Genomic DNA, 24,141 nt, shown 5'->3' with positions numbered 1-24,141 from the left:
ACGGTGACCACTTACCATCAGGTGGGCCGTGTGCTCGTCTGCCTACAAAGGCCAAAAAAAAACGTCGCATGAAATGAATAGCTACCCCGCCTATTTCTGCGGCAGTAATAAGATACAATCTAGACTTCAACCTGATTCCTAAATTTCCAGCTTCCAGCTAAATAACACTCAAAACAGTATATGAACAATCCAAATTGTAAAATGAAAATTTATGGAAAATGTTATTGAAACTTGTACAATTCAACTGCATTAGCTAACGCCTTCATAATTGTAACTATAAAACAGATTGAACACATTCACGAAAACAACATCTAAATATCGACGCTGAACTATTAGTGTCGGATCAAATGGATAAGGTGAAACAGCGTTTTTGTTATGGGTGTATCCGCGATAACCTGTAGAATTCTTGATTCGCCCACGCCATATTATTATCTTCATACAAAAATTTACCTCGATTGTGTTCCATTCATATTGTTCAAGAGCTAGTAATGTTATGCGATACAATTGAAACATTACTCTTAAGTAACCAGGTGGGTAGTGGAATTCTCACTGTGAAGCTCCGATATCCATTTAAAAACTGGAAGGTTGTGAGCTCGTTCGCTTATTTATACGAAGCATTTGTAAAAATGTGGTGATGCATGTTTTTTTTATTATAGGTCTCAAATGGGCTCATAATCCGCCTCAAATGACATTGAGACATGAGTTCTATGTCTAAAAGCGTATTGTATAAAAACATCCTACCCTTTAAACTGGAACTCGTAGTGATAAGTAGGCGAGATAATCGCGCACCACCCCCCTGATGGGCTCATAACTCGCACACCTTACCACTACTAAAACACTACTAAAAGCCGACCTTCGGGTTGTGATGTCCATCCATTTTTATCCGGTGAATGTCTGCCAAAGAGCAGTTTTGGGTTTAGGTTGGATGGGTAGGTAGTTGAGGGGATATTCCTAGACCAATTCTAGCTTAGATTTAAATCTTATGTTTCTGTGACGAATTAAGTGACGGCCTTGATAAATTTAAGCCACTTACAATAACAATAACATCAAATAATTTGATTTAAAAAAAAAGGCCCGAAATATTTTTGTGCACATACACAAAGCTCCTATCAAATCTAGATAACGAAATAGAGAACATTGCTGTCTCGTGAACAAAAAATGTTGTAACACGGTAGCAACATCACTATAAATAACGTTTGAATAAAATATCGACCTTATCACAATATAAAGAAGATTCATCTACAAACTAACGATTTTATTCCAATTAATGATGCTCTAACTGATTCGACTTTGAATTAAAAACCTTTATTTGTCACATTCGCATCGTTAATAGACGAAAATGCATAATAAAGTAGTGGAAGTTATCTATAACAACATATTTAATGACCATTCAAATCTAAGCGAAGAACTCGCTTCCTAATTTTTTTAATTGAAATATATTGAAACGGTCTATCCAATAATTAATATTCTAAGGGAACGGTCAATTAAGAATTAGTTATCCTTAAAATCATCTGTCACGGGTCTAACTTCGAATACAAGCATTAGTTGCGCGGCAGTTTTGAGATAAAAGGATGCAGACATCTTTCGTATAGCCAGCATCTAAAATACTAATACCTATAAATTGAAACTGCGGTCTGCCTGTTTCTGCCGCAAAGCATTATCAAGTTCCAATTTCGAAGGATTAGGACAGTCCATGGACATCTTCTAAATTCTAATTCTTACAAATCTTCTTCTTCTTAGATTTTAACAAATTCTTTCACGCTCAGCCCCTTAAACTCGTCCACCATTAAAGACGAGGACATAATGTCACCAAATAACCTTCGCCCATATTGACAATGGAAGCCAAAGTATTGGATTTAAGTACCTAATAGCTAAACAAAAGGAACGGAAACTAATTTAAAACAATTTGGACGCTTCTTATCCACACAGCGTGTGCTTATGAAAATTTAATAATTAACAAACTAATGAATCATAAATTTGTAACAAATCACTCGGCTTAGTATTAAATGAGTGTCCGTAAAATCATAAATCGCCACCCCGCTGACGCCAAATACGATTGAATTAAACAAGCCCGTGCACCGGTATAGCCGGGTATTAATTGAAAATTTAAATATGTATTTTCAATTAACGACAAACGGATATCCTCAATGACTTTAAAATATTTTTTCTTAATTGAGGCATCATCGAACACGTCTTCAACCAGAATAATGAGACAATATTTTATTACTAGCTAGTACCTACTAGGATCACTTGAGCCGCGCGTGTGAGTAGTACCTACCAACATTCTACCTATTTCTGCCGCGAAGAAGTAATTCGTTTTGAAAGAGACGCAGCCGTTACAACATAGTCTAGACCTTATGGACCTCAAGTCTACGGGCATTCACATTTCTGGAGACTACTTAACCAGATGTGCCGTGCTGCCTCACAGGTGCATAAAGATGCAATATGAAATTATTAAATAAAAGTATGGAGCTATGTACAGAAAAGACAAAGCAGTATATTCTAATGCTTAGGTAAAGTTGTGATATGGATGTCCTCCTACAGCGGCTTTTCTGTACCCATGGCATTGCCAACGTCAATGAGCGACGGTAACCACTCACCACTAGGTTCGTCGTATCGTCGGCATTGAAAAACTTATTACAATTATGTTGAAATAGCTTATTGCGATCAAAGCTGTTTGTTTAGACAATATTACCTAATGAAATACTAATTTAACGAGAGAACGTTCCATAAAGAGATCCAATATTTTCTTTATCTCTCTTTTTATAAATTTTATAGAATCTATTTATATTTCAATTTAATATCAGCCGATATTTCATACATTACGATCTCTTGCACACAGCGCGTAAACAAATCCAAACAAACAAAAGGGCATTTTTTAAATAAAACATTGTAAAAAAATATTAAAATTTCCGGCCACGCGATTGTTAATAAAAATAAAAAATGTAATGACTAAATAAAATATTATTTTAAAAATCAGAAGCTTCCGAGCGAGTGACGTCATCGAACATTGGATATTTATTTACATGCGACGCATGCAGTGAGTGTGTTTATCACTCGCAGCCGGCGTTGGGCAGGTCCACTTTTCTTACACATGTACATTCGCTGCCAATGTTTATAAATGTCTTCTATACTAAGACCACTCTCCCGCATATGATTTAGCAATATCAACGTATTTTTTATTTCAAATCGATTTTCGTTTATTCCCATTTTGCAAATACGTCACTGCATCGCAAAACACCACGTGCATGGAAGCCGCACTCAACGCTTACCTGTGCGTTTTTTTTTTTTCCTTTTGTCAAAGGTCCGATAAACTCGGGTCGTGGGGCAGTGCGGGCGCGAGGCTCGGTACAGACGCGCGCGTCAGGTGCAACCTCCCGCCGATACGATCACGCGTCATTTCGAAATTGGAATATCGTGATGGTGTGATTGAATTCTGTTCGTACGTGATCGACCGTGATCATCACACGCTGTGATAAGCGTATCGAACGTGACACTGATTTTGCGTTCGCGTTATGAATTTTTGACGTTTCGTCTGATTCCGAAAAGTTGTTTTCGGTTTAATCTAATTGTTTTGCTGTTAGATGCGCGTGTGTCAAACAAATTTGTTTTTTTTTATATTATAGTAATTCTTTTTTTGAATTTACGACCAGTATAACTTTACGCTGAGTGCCCGATTTGGAATGTATCTAAATATGTATATTAAGACGGAGAGATTCTATCAGCCCGAGAACTTGAAGGACGCCAAATGCTTTTCTGACTACGATGAAGAAATAGACGATCGTAAGTAGAAATTTTAATGTAAAAGCTTCTGAATTGATACGACAGTTCAAAAGCTTTCTTAAAACATTGATATGGATTGTAGAATGCTTTTGTTTTTAAATAAAAAATAAATTAAAAAATTAAATTAAATAAAATAATAAATATAGCTATTCTAGATCATGTATATAGTGACAGTTTAAACACAAGAAATGTCAGGAAATATATTATAGATCGCATTTCTTGTTAAGATATCTTTAAATTACCTTTGATCCAAAGTACATCACCGTTGTAAGTCTGTTAAAACTATAAAACAAACAAACAAAAACAGTGTATTTTAAAGAAATCACGCTGTAACTTTTAAATTTCATTCATAGGTAAAAACCATTTGTAAAATGTTGTGTACAGAAAAACAGCGCACGCGTTGATGTCTTTTGTAAAATGGCAGATTTACCGTCGGGCGAATGTGAAGCTTCGCGCTGTGTCTATTGTAACTTATATTTTGACATCTTTCTTTAATGTACCGACGCGTTCGATAAGTTTTTTTAGATATATTTGTTTTTCGATTTATTTCTACAATTTTTACTTCGAATACTTTTAATCATAAAATGTTGTAGGTAAGCTTAGTGATATTTGTTTTGTAGGTTTTACTTAGATATAGTTGATTGTTTTATTATTATATAAAAACTATACGCAAATTGAAGTGAATTAGTTTTAAACAAAAACCGATATTATTATAAATTCAAAGTGCTCCAAACTAACTCACAATGATAATGGGCGAGTCTAATTTAAATCTTGCGATTGTAATTCTTAAATATAAGGCCATAACAAGTATTTCAGAATGAACCCAGTAATTGTTAACTTTCTTTTTGCACCCGGGCGCAGTATGTAAGTCCCTTAACAATACTTTTAACTCAAATAAGGTACGAACAGGTAATAAAGGAAACGGACAACTGAAACGTGCGACGCAAAACGTACATTAACCACTTCAGAATATGACACATAATGCCGTGTACTATTTCATGTTCGCCAATTGAAGCTGGGACCAGATGCTTTTAAAGTGCAAAGCTTGAACGTGTCCTTATTTGTTATCGACAAATTTCCGAGAACTTTTCCGATCTTCTTAACTTAGTAGCTTCATATTAAGAAATTAACTGAATTCATTCGATATCATTAGGAATTTATCTCACAGCGCTATTCATTGTTTTGAAATATGGCTTTGAAGTTTCAAAGATTTAGGATAAGAGCTATATATTTCGAACCACGATCCATGACGCTTGGTGGAAGGAATAGACCTGTCCTCCTTAGAATGGACCTTTTTTTTCCTACCAATTTTTTTTTCTTTTTCCTACCTATGTTGATAGCCTTGAGAGGCTATATCAGCTTCGCCCTAACGTGTAGGTAAGCTCACGGTGCTCAAACCGGAGTGTTACTAACACTGGCCCTAGCAAGAGCAGTGCTTCGCAGAATCTACCACCGGATCGGAAACGCGACCCACTGAGAAGATCCGACGAGAAACTCAGTGAGCTACCTATTTGCTGGTAGCCTAAGAGATTAATTCCAGCAACGCCCGGACCGAAGATCAGAACGTGATGTCACCGAATATTAATAAGTCTTTACCTAATAGACCAGACGCCTGGTGTATCGTATCAAACGACCATTGGTCTCTGGCCCTATTGACCTAATATCCTGGCTGAGCCTTTGCTCGCCCACTAGTCCTGGTGAAACTGGAAAGGCCTCCGCGCCACCGGTAATCCCTCATAAAAAAACTCTTTTAGGCTTATAAGCTATGGAAACAAATAAACACGTACGTCATGCGTGTTCACAAACCACTATCCCATGAAAGAACTAAACCCAGTAAATGTGACCCGAAAAAAAAAAACGTCGGTACTAGTAAGCACACATCATCTTTTCGCATTAAAAGTGTACAATTTCCAAAACTATTCGAAATTGAGTTAATATGTGGAATCATTTGGTATCATCGGCATTTTTCTAATAAATACTGTCAAAAGAGCGTAGTTTAGTTTTAGCTTTTTTTTTTTAGTTTACCTTTGTTTTGACTACTATTAATAAACTTAATACATAATTTTATCTTACTTTAAAAGACAGATAATTTAACTGGTACAAAATGAAACATTAATGTTGCAAAGATGATTAATATTAAAAATACCACATGTTAAACCTTTAAAACACTCTCCTGTAAAATTAGTAAGTTTTGAGATTATACAGTTTTAATGCGAGAAAACGACATGTCTTATCATCTTAAGAACTCATGCTTACTGTTTTTAAGGGCGGTACAGTCGTATACGGAACGCCACGACTTCGTATCAGGCTGCAAGCTGTGAGGTCGATTCTGTGACCACGGAATACGAAGTGTAATCTACAGCAAAAAATTTAGCTTTGGGTATTTCCATCTTATACCTTTGTATTAGAACGCTTCGGTAGAAACAAAAGGGCACAGCGAAGGTACTCGAAAGGTTTCAATGGATCTCTAACGTCGAGCGAAACAATGGGGTAGTTTGACCGTTTCCTGGTCAATTCTACCTGGCTCCGGTTTTCCCCAATAAAGGTTTCGCGCGTTTGAGCGAGATTGAAAAAAAATATCAAGTATCTTTTAAATTACACGAAGCGTAAACTGTATTTACAAAAGCTGAACTAAGTTGACGAACTCGCAAGCAGTCACCGTCGTCAAGTTTTGAAATCGTCGTGGCCGAAAGGATAAGACGCCTGGTGTACACGTATCGAGCGATGCAACAATGCCATTAAATAAAACCGCCCAAATCTTCTTATCTTTCAGAATTAAAAATTGAATGCAAGTCAAACCAAGAGACGAATCTAGTATTCTTAATAATTATTATTATTTTTTTTTATTTTTTTATTGCTTAGATGAGTGGACGATCTCACAGCCCACCTGGTGTTAAGTGGTTACTGTAGCCCATAGACATCTACAACGTAAATGCGCCACCCACCTTGAGATATAAGTTCTAAGGTCTCAGTATAGTTACAACGGCTGCCCCACCCTTCAAACCGAAACGCATCACTGCTTCACGGCAGAAATAGGCAGTGTTGTGGTACCTACCCGTGCGGACTCACAAGAGGTCCTACCACCAGTAATTACGCAAATTATAATTTTGCGGGTTTCATTTTTATTACACGATGTTATTCCTTCACCGTGGAAATCAATCGTGAACATTTGTTGAGTACGTATTTCATTAGAAAAATTGGTACCCGCCTGCGAGATTCGAACACTGGTGCATCGCTCAACACGAATGCACCGGACGTCTTATCCGTTAGGCCACGACGACAAATCGGTTTTGAAGTATTTTAAAACACATAATCAATCTATGGGAACATTAGAATACTAATATAATGGCATTATGTTACTGCCTACATTATGTCTAATTAAATTTCGGACAGTCGTATCTACTACGTACCGGCAAATCTTCAACAAAATTAAAAGGTTCATATGGTCACAGCTATACCCAAACCGAGTTCGGACGAACGAAAACAGCAAAATTAAACTCTATGCCTCTGACATAAAACCCTTTCATTTTGCTAAGTACCGCGCCAAACGAAATCTTGTCCCATTATATCGGTAGTACGATTTTTTTTGGCGTTCCTAGAAAGGAGACAGCGCCTCGTACCTGACTCAAAAGTACCTGACCTTACCTGTTTTCAAAAGATTTTTTTTTCATCAGGAAATAGAATGCAAACGGTATTGACAAACGCTTAAAAATAGCCGAGACCAATTATTCAGGAATACCGAACCTTTTAAACTAAACTTCTAATATTTAACTAACATTTCTAGTAACAATATGTTTAACCCCAAAAGGGTTGGAGAGCAGCGGCCTTTGTTTGTAACACATTTTGCATCCTCATAGCCCACTGAGTTTGTCGCCGGATCTTCTCAATGAGCCGCGATTTCCATCCGGTGGTAGATTCTACGAAGCACTGCTCTTACCAGGGCTAGTGTTAGTAAATTATCTCTGGTTGAATCCGCGAGCTCACCTGCCCGTCCGCGCGTATCTGAAATAAGCTCTTATACAACCAGCGAAGTTTTGGCATTGCTGAAGTCCATGGGCGACGACCACTAGCCATCAGGTGGGCCGTATGCTCGTCTGTTCACAAGGGCAATAAAAAAAAATAAAAAAAGCGAGTAGGTAGAGAAAAAATAACTTGCATGTCTAAAATGGCCTGTTGAGGCTTTACTTTACCTGAATAGCCGTTAGATCTTATATTAATTTAAATTTGGATGATCCATTAAAAGCTTTTTTTATTTCACAAATTCATGTCTAGATCTCAGAATATTCATTTGTAATTAGTAACAAGTTTTTTATTTTTTATTGCTGAGATTGCTGGTGTTAAGTGGTTACTGAAGCCCATAGACATCTACAACGTAAATGCGCCACCCACCTTGAGATATGAGTTCTAAGGTCTCAAGTATAGTTACAACGGCTGCCCCACCCTTCAAACCGAAACTCATCACTGCTTCACGGCAAAAATAGGCAGGGTGGTGGTACCTCTCACTCCTAGTTCATAATTTGAAAATTGGCCCACGTAACTAGTAATACCTTACCTATTTCTGACTGACAAATTAACCTCAACTACTGGTCTTTAAAGAAATGACGGAAATCGCTTTGCAGTCTCTCTACAACGTAATAGTGACATTTTGAATAGCATTAGTAGTACCTGATTCCTTGGCCATTAATCCTCTCGGCGTTTTAATTATTAACATTGAAATATTACAATCGTTATAATGGTTTTATCTAAACCCACCGAATTTAATAAATCGGTAGCACATGGACCGGATATCATAACGTGTTCTTTACAATTGATTAACCTGTACATTTTTACAACGCATGTTTACAGATGTAATTAATAAGTCTTCATTTTGACTTAGCTATTATTGCTACGGAAATACGATACGACGTATAAAAATCATAGTAATCATTCAATGCCTTAATTCAAACTTTAACAGTAACAATAGTTATCAAGTTAACGAAAATTATCAGAAGAACTTTTTCAATATATAACAACAACAACAAAATATAACAGTACAATAGTTATCAAGTTAACGAAAGTTATCAGAAGCACTTTTTCAACGTAACTTTAATATTAAGCTTGCCCGTTTGAGAACTTAGATTTTCTGTTATTTTGTTTGTTAAATGATTAAGAATACTAACAAAAAGTTATAGATGCCGTAAATATTCTAATAAATCACTAAAATCATTTCGAAATATGTCAGCTCCACAAAAGTGAATAATTTAAATTAATATTACTTACATAGAAGGCATATCAATACAGAAACATGAATACAATGAGTCGTTTTAAACGTGTATCGTAAAAATTCGATGTCAAGTTCAAGGTTCGGGGTGAGTGAGGTCGTGAGACGCGGGTCGAGACGTCTCGTTGATTCACCAAAGGTTGAGCACCTCTGACATTTCACCCGAGCGCTTAACGCACTGCATGCGCACATAAAAACTCGTCAGACGGATTTTAAGGTATATACTTTTATTGCTTGGATTGTAGTTTTATCTTGTTATGGGATTAATTCGTATACGCGGGTAAGAATCGAAGGATTGTCTGGCATACACATTTGTCGAAATTCTTCAAGCGCCATCTGCCGTACGCTGGCGGTAGTACAGAGAAAAGTTCCGTTTTAATACGCAAAGAAAGGTAAACCACATATAATAGCATGTTTGTTTTTTCAAAATTTTAGGAGCAACTTAATATTCGACTCAAAATCATTCAAATTATCATTATCGTCTCAAATTACTCATGCTATACAAGAGTATATAATCCTCAATTAACAATTGCACTACGCAAGCGGAATAATAGATCCTATTATGAAGATTTACGGTAAAAACAGAATGTGTAATTAATATTTTCTTCGGTTTTCGAGAGTTTTAACATAATTAAGATGACTTTTACGGCTAAATATCGTGTTAACTATTTCTAAAGCTTCGTGTACTTTAAAGTTTTCGTGGTCATCAAAGCTTAATACCTTAAAACTTTTAATAATGCGAAATTAAGTTTGTGTCAACAAGTTTTGCTTCTTAAAATTTATTTTTATTAAATACCCACGTTTATTTTACCTGAATTCCATTTTGATACTAAACCAAATCAATAGTAATACATATATTAATCATATATTAATCATATAGTATTTTTTTTTCTTTTACATATTACTCTCATCTATATATTAATACGTGAAGCAAAAACTTTGTATCCCTTTTTAAGAAAATTGCGTGGACGGAGGAGGATGAAATTTTCCACACTTATAGAGAATATAGAGAAGAAGTGCATAATGCTAATATTTTTTTTAAATATTTAAAGATACATTAAATCAATAAAGAAAACATTACACACACTACATACCATGTATTTGATGCACACACGCATGCATACTATTTATTGTCAAACTTTTGTTCTTGACGTCTGTTGTCAAATTGAGATTAAATATTGTTTGTCTTTGTTAATATTTTTTATAGTGTAGTCTTGGCGAAATTTGTGATTATGAAGTATAAAATACAATCATAATAGTGTACAAACTTACAATTCCAATTAATTATAGTCGAATTTCGACTACTGCGGGACCTCTAGTATTATTAATTCGACAAAGAAAGTATAGAATACTTTTTTATGTAGGATGAAAGGAAAGTGACGCTACTTGTAATCTGTGTATGCTTTGTTTCAAATGTGTGATCATCACGTTTTGAGATAATCATCAAGAAACCCTTCATGCGTAGACACCGAAAACAAAGTCATCTTAAAGACGAGATAAACAAAAAGATAACTCTTTAATTGCTATCCCACCTAGAGATTAAAAAGAAACCGGTACTTAACATTTACGATCTTATCAATAAAAAAACATTAGGAAAGGAATTTTAGGACAGTCAAATTCCACTACAGATTTTATCGTCTAAATTGCAAATACTTTATAACACCTGTCCCTAAGGTAGGCAGCGGCTTGGCTCTGCTCCAGGCATTGTTGAAGTCCATGGGCGACGGTAACCACTCACCATCAGGTGGGCCGTATGCTCGTCTGCGTACAAGGACAATAAATAAAAGAAAAAAAACTCCGTCATAGCTTCAAGTGGCGGTATCAACGATTGGGGACTCGTATTTTTTTTTTGCTTAGATGGTTGAACGAGCTCACAACCTGTGACCTGGTGTTAAGTGGTTACTGGAGCCCATAGACATCTACAACATAACTGCGCCACCCACCTTGAGATATAAGTTTTCAGTTCTCAATATAGTTACAACGGCTGCCCTATCCTTCAGACCGAAACGCATTACTGCTTCACGGCAGAAATAGGCAGGCGGACTCACAAGAGGTCCTACCACCAGTAAAATCGTCTCGTCTCGAAATAAAAATCAATCCGCTTGTCTTCTATAACTCGGACCTCAAATCGAACCGGGGACGTAACCGCCAAGCTCGTCGGGTCGCCGGTTCGGATGCAAATGAGGGTTAATTGCGGATTCAGTGCGACCTCGGCTTTAGAAACCGAAGACAAGACGGGAATTTAAAACAATACCTTCATAGAAGTTCGTATTTCGCTTACGAATACGCACGCACGGCAGTGTACGATTACATTTGGTGAGCGTGTGTGCAAATACGTTGAACTCGTGCGTTTTATTCATACAAATTGTTTTGAGTTTATTTTAAATTAAAAACATTGGAGTATAGTTGATGGTAGGGCGTATTGTGAGCCCCGTATAGGCAAGTACCACCACTCTGCCCATTTCGGTAATGCGTTTCGGTTTGAATGGTGGCGCAGCCGTTGTACTGGGACTTAGACCTCAAGTTCCAATTTCGAGTTCATATACATAATAATATATAGTCAGTGCGATAAGAACAGAAGAACTTCGTCTATGTATAAAATTCAGGCAATTCGTATGGAAAAAGCTTGCGAATGATTAGTAAATAAAGATCACGAACAGTAAGTAATACGGTGAAGGAAAAACAACATTTAAAAAAAGGCACAAAATCATAAATAACTGTAATTACTGTTTTATTACAATAGCTAGCTAGCTTTTGCCCACGACTTCATCCGCGTGGAATAATAGTTCACAAATAATGCTTAATTTTAGAACAAATTTGGTTAGCATAAAAAACGTTATAGTGAGCCAACCTTAACATATAGACATATGCTGTCGCGGATTTTTTTTAGATTTTTAAAGGGGAATAATTCTGTCATACATTATTTAGCGAAACTTTAATCGTTTCTGCAGCGCACGCAGCGGAAGCTCTCAAAAGGTAAAAGAACCCCGATTTTGAAACATTATTTATTGGTGCTCCGCTTGTATTGGTCTTAGCGTGATGTTATATACATAGCCTATAATAGCCTTCCTCGATAAAAGGGCTATTTAACACTGAAATCATTTTTCAAATCAGACCAGAAGTTCCTGAGATTAGCGCGTTCAAACAAACAAACTCTTCAGTTTTATAATATTAGTATAGACAATTAGGAATTTGACCTCAATCTTCAAAGTAGACGGTGGCATTCAAATCAAATCACGCTATGTATCCTTCAAATCTAAAAACGGTGAAGCGATGGTGCTTTGGGCTTGCGATGTACCACCAGTATTGTAGAAACCATAAATATGCTGCGTCATTTGAAATATAATTCGAAGCCCGCTATGCGACAAAAGAGTCGCCCACGAACTGCAGGTGGCGAGCAGTGGGACATCTGTCGCGCTGCACTCATGTGGTCAAGGGGTCGTCGGTCACTCAAAATGTTTTCTTCCTAACACAAACGTTTGGAAACAGGTCGAGGGCACTCGGGCCACGCGTAAGGGCTTCCACAGACGCGCTGCGACAGTCCAAGTACCGTCAGAAAAAACATACATAAAAAAAAAATTAAATTCGAAACAGATATTTTAATGCGTATTTTAAGTTCGTAGAAATACAGTATATTTTAGGTGTTTCCCTGTTAGTTTTTTTTTATTAAAATGACCTGAAAATGCTGCTTCAACACCTCCTTCAATTGAATCTCTTGTGTATCGTTGGGACTCCTGATCAACTGTCTTTCATTTCACCCCTAATCTTTCATGGTTGTTTACTACTCGGGATCTGAGCATATATGTTCTTATAGCGTTTTCGCATTTCAGGCTTCAGCGTCCGTAAGACAGAAGAAAATGCAAGTTTGACTGAAATTGTAGTCTTCGAATGTAAATATAAGCGCTTGTGTTGGGGCATTATCTTGTGGTCTCCAGAAAACAATCAATTCACATATTTTCTTCGAATTTTGCGAGTGGCGGAGATAAATAAATATATATACCATTATAGTTTGATGGACGACTGCTGTCCGGTCGTATGTCGGAAATAATATAATAAAGAATAAAATAATTAAGCCGTAAAATTAGGTTTAAATTAAATCGAGACCTAATTGGGATCTTGAGACTTTAACAACTCTACTATAAAATCGAAAGTTTATTCCCAAATTTCTTGAGTCAAACTTAATTTGTTCTCTGCTTAATTTCTAGTTGTATTGCCACAAATAAAATAAAAAAGTGAGGAACTATCCATTGCCTTTCTCATTTTTTTAACCCAGAAACGATGCATTGAAATTTGGCCTTGTGGTTTTACTGTTTTTTTTGTTTTTATTTTATTGCTTGGGTTGGTGGAGAAGCTCACGGCCCACCTGGTGTTAAGTGGTTTCCAAATCCCATAGACATCCTTGAGTTTTTATTTTTTATTGCTTAGATGGGTGGACGAGCTCACAGCCCACCTGGTGTTAAGTGATTACTGGAGTCCATAGACATCTACAACGTAAATGCGCCACCCACCTTGAGATATAAGTTCTAAGGTCTCAGTATAGTTACAACGGCTACCCCACCCTTCGAACCGAAACGCATTACTGCTTCACGGCGGAAATAGGCGGGGTGGTGGTACCTACCCGTGCAGACTCCCAAGAGGTCCTACCACCAGTGATTACGCAAATTATAATTTTGCGGGTTTAATTTTTATTACACGATGTTATTCCTTCACCGTGGAAGTCAATCGTGAACATTTGTTGAGTACGTATTTCATTAGAAAAATTGGTACCCGCCTGCGGGATTCGAACACCGGTGCATCGCTACATACGAATGCACCGGACGTCTTATCCTTTAGGCCACGACGACTTCAGAAAAATTGGTACCCGCCTGCGGGATTCGAACACCGGTGCATCGCTACACACGAATGCACCGGACGTCTTATCCTTTAGGCTACGACGACTTCAGAAAAATTGGTACCCGCCTGCGGGATTCGAACACCGGTGCATCGCTACACACGAATGCACCGGACGTCTTATCCTTTAGGCCACGACGACTTCAGAAAAATTGGTACCCGCCTGCGGGATTCGAACACCAGTGCATCGTTACACACGAATGCACCGGACGTCTTATCCTTTAGGCCACGACGACTTCATATGATTTCTAAGGTCTCCGTTTTTACAGTACATCAGCTGCCCCGCCCTTCAAACCGAAACGCATAACTGCTTTACGGCAGAAATAGACAGGGCGGTGGCACCTACCCGTGCGGACTCACAAGACGTCCTACCACCGGTAACTCGCACCGAAACCGCAGAGTTATTCGTAAGAATATAGTAGCGCGACGTATGACGCCGCTCTAGCCCGTCTCGAGCAAAAGGAATTCAAGTTTACGACTTGTTAACTGTTTTCGTTAAGCAGGTGCTGTATTTGAGCCAAGTCAATGTTTGTATTCGTCTGCTACATGTTTCTTACGGTGTGGGTGCGCGCATCGACAGTCGGTTGTCGCACTACCGCTATCGGGAAGGGGGATGCAGGATGCCTTAAGTATTCCGTGATTTTAGACGGAGCACGACGAAAAGCGGCCCTCAATAAACGTCATAACGATAAATTAATCGTAAACGTTATTGTGCCTTATGCTTGGGTGTTAAATTTTATAATCGATTGAGGCTGTTGTACCTTTATTTTTGTTATCCTTCCAAATCGTTAATCTAGCGCTATTAGTATTTGCTAAGAAATAGGTCTGTCCTGTATTTCAAATATATTCTTTGCTTTCGTCTTATATATTTTATAAAATCGTATTTACATAAAATGTTTTGAACAACAAACAAATAAGAATAGTAACATTATATTTGAATAAAAAATATTTTGGTTATTCATTGAAGTTTTTTTTTACGTAATGTAAAGAAATGTAAGACTTTCCTGAGATGAGCGATCTATTCGCCTCGAAGTACAACCCTAAATTTGTATAATGCCCGAACGAAAAATCCACTGCTTTTATCTTTTAAACTATCAACTTCACATAAAATTACCGTATACCTTAATGACGAGTACAAAGTAAATACTTTACGTATTTACCCATCAACAGCGGCCAATACTCACATGGATTCCGTGAAGCGATGTAACTTTAGAGGCTCGGACCACGTTCCCGGCACTCGCCCGCTGTTTACCCTCCGCAGGGCTATCAGACGCTGATCAGCCGCGAAATTCGAATGTAAAACTCAAGTTGTCCTAACCAATAATTATCCACTAAAATCGATAGTATTTTTGCAAGAATAATCGAGTGCTATAGTCGCTTGATCGTTCAAGTTACTTGATTTACAAGAATCAGCAGATTTTAATGTTTGAAGTTCATATAACACGGATAATAATTCAAAATTTTATAATTATAATTTTTTTTTAGCCTTTCCTGTTGTAAATTAATAGTAATTGTGATGTATTTTTGAGAATATTGTATACCTGAATTAGTAGATAATATTTTTTAAGATAATAATAATATTTTAAAATTTCAAGTAATAAATCTTTCGAAAACGTCCACATCGACGTCTATAGTCTTTTAAAACAGTCCGTAGCACATTACGCAAACCCGATTTGCTCATTTCGTGTGAGACGACTTTATCGTGGTTTCCAGGGCAGTTACTAATAACTTATAATACGTTGTCACAAATGACTGCCACTATAAAAAACGGACGAAGAACGGACAGAGACAAGAAAGGAACGAACAGTTTATTGTAATGAATTTTAAATGCTGTTCCTATTAGACGAGTAGTTAGTTAAAGGGTAAATGTTAATACAATACAAGCTACGGTAAAAATTAATTTCAAATACTAAATATTTTTGTAAATGTTTCCTTTAAGGTTCGAAGTGCCAACCCTAAGGTCGCGTACATTCGGGCGGTCAAAGCGCAAACAAGACGTGTTTATGTTTACACACGAACCACCTGCATCGGCGTAACGATGCGCTCATTGTGGATGACTGACCTTTGTGACGTGTCAATTGAACTTGTGATGTAATTGTCGAACCTTACACCAGATTGCGTTACTGGTACCCATCATCTTTTCCGCAGATGGAAAATTTTGCGCTTTTTTGCATATTTAGATCATACCATCTCACGGCCTGGTCTGCTGGAAACCACAGACATCACATGAACAGCCTTATTCTTTAAGTCACGGCATTCTGAAAAGGTGTCTGGAGATCATCTACCAATTCTCTCTTCTTCTTTTTCTCTACCTCTTGTCACACACTCCATCCATGTCTTCTTCGGTCGACCTCTTCCCCCTCTACTTTCCACTACCATTTCCATACATCTCCTAGTCACATGCATCTTCTCTCTACGCATCACATGTCGATACCACGCTAACTGTCCGCTCTTTAATTTGTAGATTACCGGGGCGGGGCTACTTTCACACTTCCTATCACTCTGCCAATTAAAAACTATTAAATCATTCTCTTTACGGCAAGCATTTGATAGTAGGGCCTGATGTAAGACCACAGCTATAGGCAGCACTACCCTGCTCATTTTGGTCTAAGACTACGCAACCTTATTGCTGAAGGTGAATAGAGGCATTCGAACTATGATGTCAATGAGCTCCGGTAATCAGATGGGCAGTAAGATCATTCTGAAGAATAAGAAGAAAAATCCTGATATTTTATTTATTCAACTTAATGCACATAAGTACAATGGCGGACTTAATGCCTGAGGCATTCTCTACCAGTCAACCAAGGGTGGTGTAGAGAATCCTGTGGTAGGTGCATAACTTAATGTGAAACAACCAAACTACATTATACAATATACAAACACATACAGGATATATATATATATATATATAATCACACAAACAACGTACACAATTTTATATCATGATAATAATATAAAATTTACACATATATCTATATATAATCTCTATCATATACTCACATACATATTCATATACACACTTAAACAAAAATATAACAAAGAAATAGAACCACACATACATACATATATCGTACAAGAAAATAGTATATTGCACAGAACACAAATTGCAGGTCAAATTGTTAAGTTTTTAAGTTTTTAAGTTTCTCCAGAAAAAGTTGGCGTACCTTTATTTTGAAAGTTAGGCGATCAGTGATCATCCTAACATTAAGAGGAAGTGAATTCCAAAGTTGAACAGATTGAACTACGAAAGACGAACGGACCAAACTAGAGTGGTGCGTGGGACAGTGAAGGAGTAAATTATTAGAGGAACGCAAGTCCTTATCGTGCGAAGAATGTAAATATTTAAAGTACTGAGTCAGATAGGAGGGAGGAGTTGGGCATGTTAGTATAGAATGAAGCGCAGTAAGAGCATGTAGATTGCGGCGCTCGCGTATAGGAAGTAAATTTATTTCGGAGCGGTAAGTAGACACGTGGTCATACTTGCGAAGATTAAAAATGAAACGAATGCAGTTGTTGAGAAGGCGGTCGAGTTTGTTCAAAAGGTCTGCATTCAGGTCAAGATAGCATACATCGCCATAGTCAATTATGGGCAGGATTAAAGCTTGAACAAGCATCAACTTTATCTTGAAAGGGAGAAAGTTCTTGAAGCGATAAAGGGCACGCAGAGATCCAGTAACCTTTCGACTAACATTCAACACCTGTACCGCCCAGTCAAGTCTAGAATCCATATACAGTCCAAGGTTTTTGACTGATGGGCTCAGAGGTATAATTGCTCCATTATAAGTTACGGGTGGGAGTGAGCTAAAATCTAATCGTCCCAACAAACGGGGACTACCAATAATAATCGCCTGACATTTGGTTGGATTGACCGTCAAACCAAACCTACCAGACCAATCGCATATAGCCTCTAGATCCCCATTCACTCTGCGAACCGCTTCAGACACACAGTCCACAGTAGCCTGCGAGTACAGCTGTAGGTCGTCAGCGTACAGGTGATACGAACACTGAAGGGACTGAGTTATGAGATTGATAAAGAGAGAGAAAAGCAAAGGGGAAAGAATTCCGCCTTGAGGGACACCAGTATCTAGATCACGCCATGAAGACGAAGACTCATCAATGCGGACCGATTGCTGGCGCCCTCGAAGATATGATGTAAACCATTTCAGCACCTCAGTCGAAATCATAAGATAGGACAGGATAGATAAAAGGATTTCGTGACTGACGGTATTAAAGGCATTAGAGAAGTCGACCAAAGCCAACAATGTGACTTTAATGACTTTGTGATTTTAATGTAATATTTAGACTTCATGTGGCATAAAAGTGGCACTATAAGCCAAAACCATACACGGCCACTTTGTTATACGTTACAAGTCGTTTTTTTTTTTAAAATCACTTCTTAAACAATGAACTTATTGATTTGACTTAAATTCAAGAGATCTGACCTCAAATCAAAAAACTTTAATTATAATTGTAACATGTAAGTATTGAGTTTAGCACGTGCCTCAAAACACATGCGCATGATTAGTAAAAGTTAAAGATCCATGGTATATTAAAACTCATTCAATTTACCGGTTCTTAGTGAACAAACACGCGGTGCCAGGTTCAACGCCCAGCCCTTGACACGAGTCTAACCCGTAGTTTCCTAAATTCCATAAAACGCAAACACACTTCACATTTACAAAAACATTCATATAACCGACGATTTAATATTCAATATGTAAACGGCACAATTAGTTGATCAAATATTATTTCGAAAACAAATTATAGGAATCGCGCGCAATTAATTCCTTAGATGTGACAGAAGTGCAACTTCTATGATTTGGGAAATAGCGATACAGCAATTTGGGGGTCGGTGATATAAAACTTAGCACAATGACATTCCTTTCGAATTGTTCATTGAATTATTTGTTTTCGCGTCTAGAGAAGTTTCACTTCTGAGAGGTACGTCTTAGTCAAATTCGTTTCTGTTATCAGTAAACGAAGAACAACAAAATATACGAAACGCTTTTTTTCTTCTTCAAACTCATCTATCTAGTTTCATAGCGTTTCATTAAAGACAGCTTCTCGCAGCTTCCAACGCTACGTTTACCTTAAGTATTCTGGAGTGTATGGAAAATGTTGTATTGATAATCACGTACGGTCAGACACATATTTGTTAAAGCTATTGATCGGTCAGACATTCTGCTTAGTGGACGTGTTCTCCATCCGGGTCAGACGCCGACAACGGTACAACGCTTAAGGTTTGCGACCCTGTAGTATCCACGGCATAAGCTGAAGCGATTTAGATTTTTTCAATAGCTATGAATTTTTATGCTCAACAGGTTAAATATAAACATTGTAACTCTTAGTAGCCTACACTTCAGAGTTGATAAATTTCTAAAACTGACGCCAATTTAGCTAACAGTGTATATATAAGTAATACATCTTAACCAAGCCAATGTTAGCAACACTCCGGTTTGAGCCCCATGAGCTCACCTAAACACGTTAGGGTGAAGCTGAAATAACCTCTGAAGGCTATCAGCATAGGTAGGAAAAAAAAACTTCTAGCCAGTGATGAGAGCTACCCAAAAGTTGGCGAATATGTTTAGAAATTGACACATTATACCGCTCATATGTAGCAGACTTCAACACAGAACATTGTAATGAAAAAAAAAACATTGTAATGCTATGATAGAAACCTCTTAAATGATCTAACAGTATAGTATTAGAAATCTGTATCACAATTCTAGAAGCTTATTTAGAGAAACATGTCAGATGTTACATGACATGGAAACAATGTTATAAGATACTATTTTCTTCGGTTTTCGCGTGTCGTAGACCTAAATAAAAATACTTTTACGGTTTAATCTCGGGTGCACTGTCCACCGTGACTAACCGTCGTAACAAAACCTGTAAGACATTCAAAATGTCCAAATAATGACATTAAAAAAAGCGCGAATAAATCGTATAAAAGCTTTAATGGAGTTTTAATAATGTGACGAAAAAGGCTTTTTTTTTTATTGTTTATTGAGTAGACGAGCTCACAGCCCACCTGATGTTAAGTGGTTACTGGAGCCCATAGACAACTACAACGTAAATGCGCCACCCACCTTGAGATATAAGTTCTAAGGTCTCAAGTATAGTTACAACGGCTGCCCCACCCTTCAAACCGAAACGCATTACTGCTTCACGGCAGAAATAAACAGGGTAGTGAGTGGTACCTACCCGTGCGGACTCACAAGAGGTCCTACCACCAGTAATTACGCAAATTATAATTTTGCGGGTTTGATTTTTATTACACGATGTTATTCCTTCACCGTGGAAGTCAATCGTGAACAATTATTGAGTACGTATTTCATTAGAAAAATTGGTACCCGCCTGAGATTCGAACACCGGTGCATCGCTCAACACGTATGCACCAGACGTATTATCCATTAGGCTACGACGACTTTTTAAATTCTATACCTATTCTATTTCAGAGATTTTATTGTATCGAATTGCTCTAGTAGGTATTTCGATAAAACCATTAATGTTACTTCAACACAGACACAATAAACAAAACCAAACACTCTAATAGGGCATAGGTTAATTGACATGAGCGCTATATTAACAATTTTATTATACAAATTTACACCCGTGGACATAACTCATCGTAAATTATTCTATACTAACATTGACGATGCGTTCGAAGTAAAATTTTGATGTCGCGTCCGGATAGAACGACTTCATTACTGATTGGAGGTGTCAGGCTTGAAACCATATTACACACGGTGAAAACGATTCTTATTTATGACGCTGTGAAACTGTAAAGGTTTTAGTCTCTTCATTACACTATTAATTGAATTTAGTTTGTAATGGCTAAAGTAAAAGCAGCGTTGCAACAATGTTGGTTACATTGAAGTGTTAACATTTACTTTATGGGACATTTCAGTGTTGTAATCAATTATTTTTTCTATGATTTATGTGTGTGTGTGTGTGTGTGTGTGTGTGTGTGTGTGTTTGATAATCTTTAATGCTATGTAATTAACAAAAATACAGAAATTGATTTTGAATGTTTTATTTTTCATAGTAAAAAATTCATAATTGGAAAATGTCTTCCTTAATTACCAAATAATACTTTTTCGTTCAAAAGAAGTCGCTCAAAACGATTGGACTGCCCATTGATACATTAATTATTAAGACTTTATTCCTTTTAGTTCTTTAATGATATCGGAAATATTTGTTATATAATAAATAAAACAAGATCTTTATCATGTCAACTATCATGACAGTTGTCTCTTGTCAAAGATAAATTAATCATAGATATTGTTAACGATTTCTTTAATTAACAAACAATTGTATCGTCGTATGTACTAGTTTAGTATTATACTATTGTTACACTATTTTTGGACTTGCTATAACTGAGTTTTTCAAAAGCTTTGTAGTAAAAAAGCTATGTATAATCAGAAGCCATTATTTTTAGTATTTCGTGTGTTTTGATTTGGTTCTGGATTGGATGCGCCACCTATCTTGAGATATAAGTTCTAAGGTCTCAGTATAGTTACAACGGCTGTCCCACTCTTCAAACCGAAACGCATTACTGCTTCACGGCAGAAATAGACAGGGCGGTGGTACCTACCCGTGCGGACTCACAAACAGTCCTACCACCAGCAATTACGCAAATTATAATTTTGCGGGTTTGGTTTTTATTACACGATCTTATAACTTCACCGTGGAAGTCGATCGTGTTGTTCAACCATCAACAACTAGGCGACTAGGCTATCCTATTTTTGCATGTAAATCAATCAGTAGTAGCAATGATGTCCATTAGAAACGATCAGGCGGTCCACAGTCCAATTAAAATATAGATAACCTTTAAGCAGTATATCTAAGAAACACAGCCATCATATAAATTGACGGGTAACGCCTGAACACGAGTAAATTATAATTCCCAATTAAATCTACAAACAAAAAGAAAATTTTAGAACGAAGTGATAAAACGAACAGTCCTGTAATAAAATCCCACTGTCTTAACTAAATAACAGATATCGTAAACCTCAGTTATTGCCATTCACATCACAACACACACACACACACACAACAAAACATACGTCATGCATAATTGACTAGAAAATGCAATCGCTAAGGAAACTAGTTCTAGAAAATACTGGTACAATCCGTTTATTGCGAAGATGTCAAATCTGTTTCTTTAAAGCTATTGAGTTAACATAAGTCGTTCGTTCACGAAAACTGTAAAATATTCGAAATTATCCGAAATAATACATACTAGTGGTCCCGCAGTAGTCGAAATTCGACTATAATTAATTGGAATCGCAAGTTTGTATACTATTGTGATTGTATTTTTATACTTCTATAATCACAAATTTCGCCAAGGCTACACTATAAAAATATATTAATAAAGACAAACAATATTTAATCTCTTCTCAATTTGACAAGAACAAAAGTTTGACAATAAATAAATAGTATGCATGCGTGTGTGCCTCAAATACATGGTATGTAGTGTGTGTAATGTTTTCTTTATTGATTTAATGTATCCTTTATGCATTATTTAAAAAAATATTAGCATTGTGCACTTCTTCTCTATATTTTCTATAAATGTTGAAAATTTCATACTCCTCCGCCCGCGCAATTTTCGTAAAAAGGGATACAAAGTTTTTGCATCACGTATTAATATATAGATAACAACAGTAAAGAATCGCGAGATTAAACCGTCAAAGAAATTTCAATTGAGGCAACACAATTTTAAAAAATAAAATGTAATCAAACAAACAATCTAATATTTGTCTTGTAAGGTCGCTCACTCATATCACAGTTCATTAGGAATTCGTTTAAATGAAATTAACTTTAACTGAACTCAAAACAAAAGCAAGATTTTCAATGCTAAAGCTCTGTTGGAAAAACGTGTGGTTTTTACTGGCCCGTTTTTCCTTTTGTTTTAATATTATCATTATATATATTTGAATTGCGCGCGCTTAGACATCAAACGCAGATACCGCCACCCAAGTAGACGAAACATGAGCTCGAAGTGTGAATTGTATTTTATAATGACTCTCCGACTCACCCTTAAAACTTGAAGGAATGACTGCTTCCCGGTAAAAACGGGCATAAAATGGTGGCACATCTTCTTCTTCTGAGTCGGTCTCTTCGTTGCTGAAGGTCGTGTCTAATTTGAAATGTGGACCACTCGATACACAATGCTTCCCCAAGTCTTCCTGTCCTCGGCGGTCTTTATAGCCTCGGTTATTGGCAGGCCAGTGAGTGTCTTTACCAGATCAGACCAGCGAGTATGTTGGCGTCCGCGTGATCTTCTCCCGTCAACCTAACCAACTACCATCAGCTTCTCTAAGCTATCGAGGCCTCTACGAGCGATATGGCCGAAGTAGGAAGCAGATAGCGGACAACCTTGTGGCAATACCGAGCTCCTTCAGAATGGATAGGTTGGTCCGGCGCGCCGTCCATGGAATTCGCAACATCCATCGCCAACACCACATTTCAAAAGCGTCGATCTATAATTCACTAAAACAACTGCAAAGAAAAACCAATATTCTGTTGTTCCAAATCATGGACTACATTACGACGTATCTATTCCACGAGCCCACTTCGATACGTTTCAGTGCCACAATGGAAAACGATACATGCCTTTAAATTATGCAGATACATGAGGATGTACACAGCGCACCTCCGCACTCCGATGCTGTCCTACACAACCTAAATAGAAATTCACGATTGACTTCCACGGTGAAGGAATAACATCGTGTAATAAAAATCATACCCGCAAAATTATAATTTGCGTAATCACTGGTGGTAGGACCACTTGGGACCACCACCCCGCCTGTTTCCGCCGTGAAGCAGTAATGCGTTTCGGTTCGAAGGGTGGGGTAGCCGTTGTAACTATACTGAGACCTTAGAACTTATATCTCGAGGTGGGTGGCGCATTTACGTCGTAGATGTCTATGTACTCCAGTAACCACTTAGCATCAGGTGGGCTGTGAGCTGATCCATCCATCTAAGCAAAAAAAAAACAAAAAAAAACATCTGTACCATAAAGTCTGACGGATCGCCGGCACACGATGCCTTATCTGCCTACCCAGTCTCGAACAAATCCTGAATTCGTCGTCTGTGGTCCAAACACAATCTAACTTTATCAATGAAAGTGAATATTTTTCTGTCGTTTACATGAAATAAACCTATTCTGATCGCCCACGCGGCTCGCGTGCCCACAAACCAAA

At 37.3% G+C, this 24,141-nt stretch overlaps 1 protein-coding gene across 8 annotated transcripts in view; it reads left to right on the top strand.

Annotated features, from left to right (window-relative positions):
• Positions 1-24,141, top strand: part of LOC105841829 (polyhomeotic-like protein 3) — a 363,837-nt gene that overhangs the window by 260,752 nt on the left and 78,944 nt on the right. The window contains exon 1 of one of the 8 annotated variants that reach the window (XM_038012440.2): positions 3,322-3,783. The exons of the other annotated variants lie outside the window; for them this stretch is intronic. Coding sequence (XP_037868368.1) covers positions 3,684-3,783 — 100 coding nt within the window. The 5' untranslated portion in view covers positions 3,322-3,683. Of the gene's footprint in view, positions 1-3,321; positions 3,784-24,141 lie in introns of those variants that run through there. 8 annotated transcript variants of the gene reach the window in all.

The sequence above is a fragment of the Bombyx mori genome, chromosome 8 (genome assembly GCF_030269925.1).
Source record: "Bombyx mori chromosome 8, ASM3026992v2".
Taxonomy (NCBI): Eukaryota; Metazoa; Arthropoda; class Insecta; order Lepidoptera; family Bombycidae; genus Bombyx; species Bombyx mori.
Note: the sequence above shows the minus strand (reverse complement) of the source record. Positions and strands in the feature narration are given on the sequence as shown.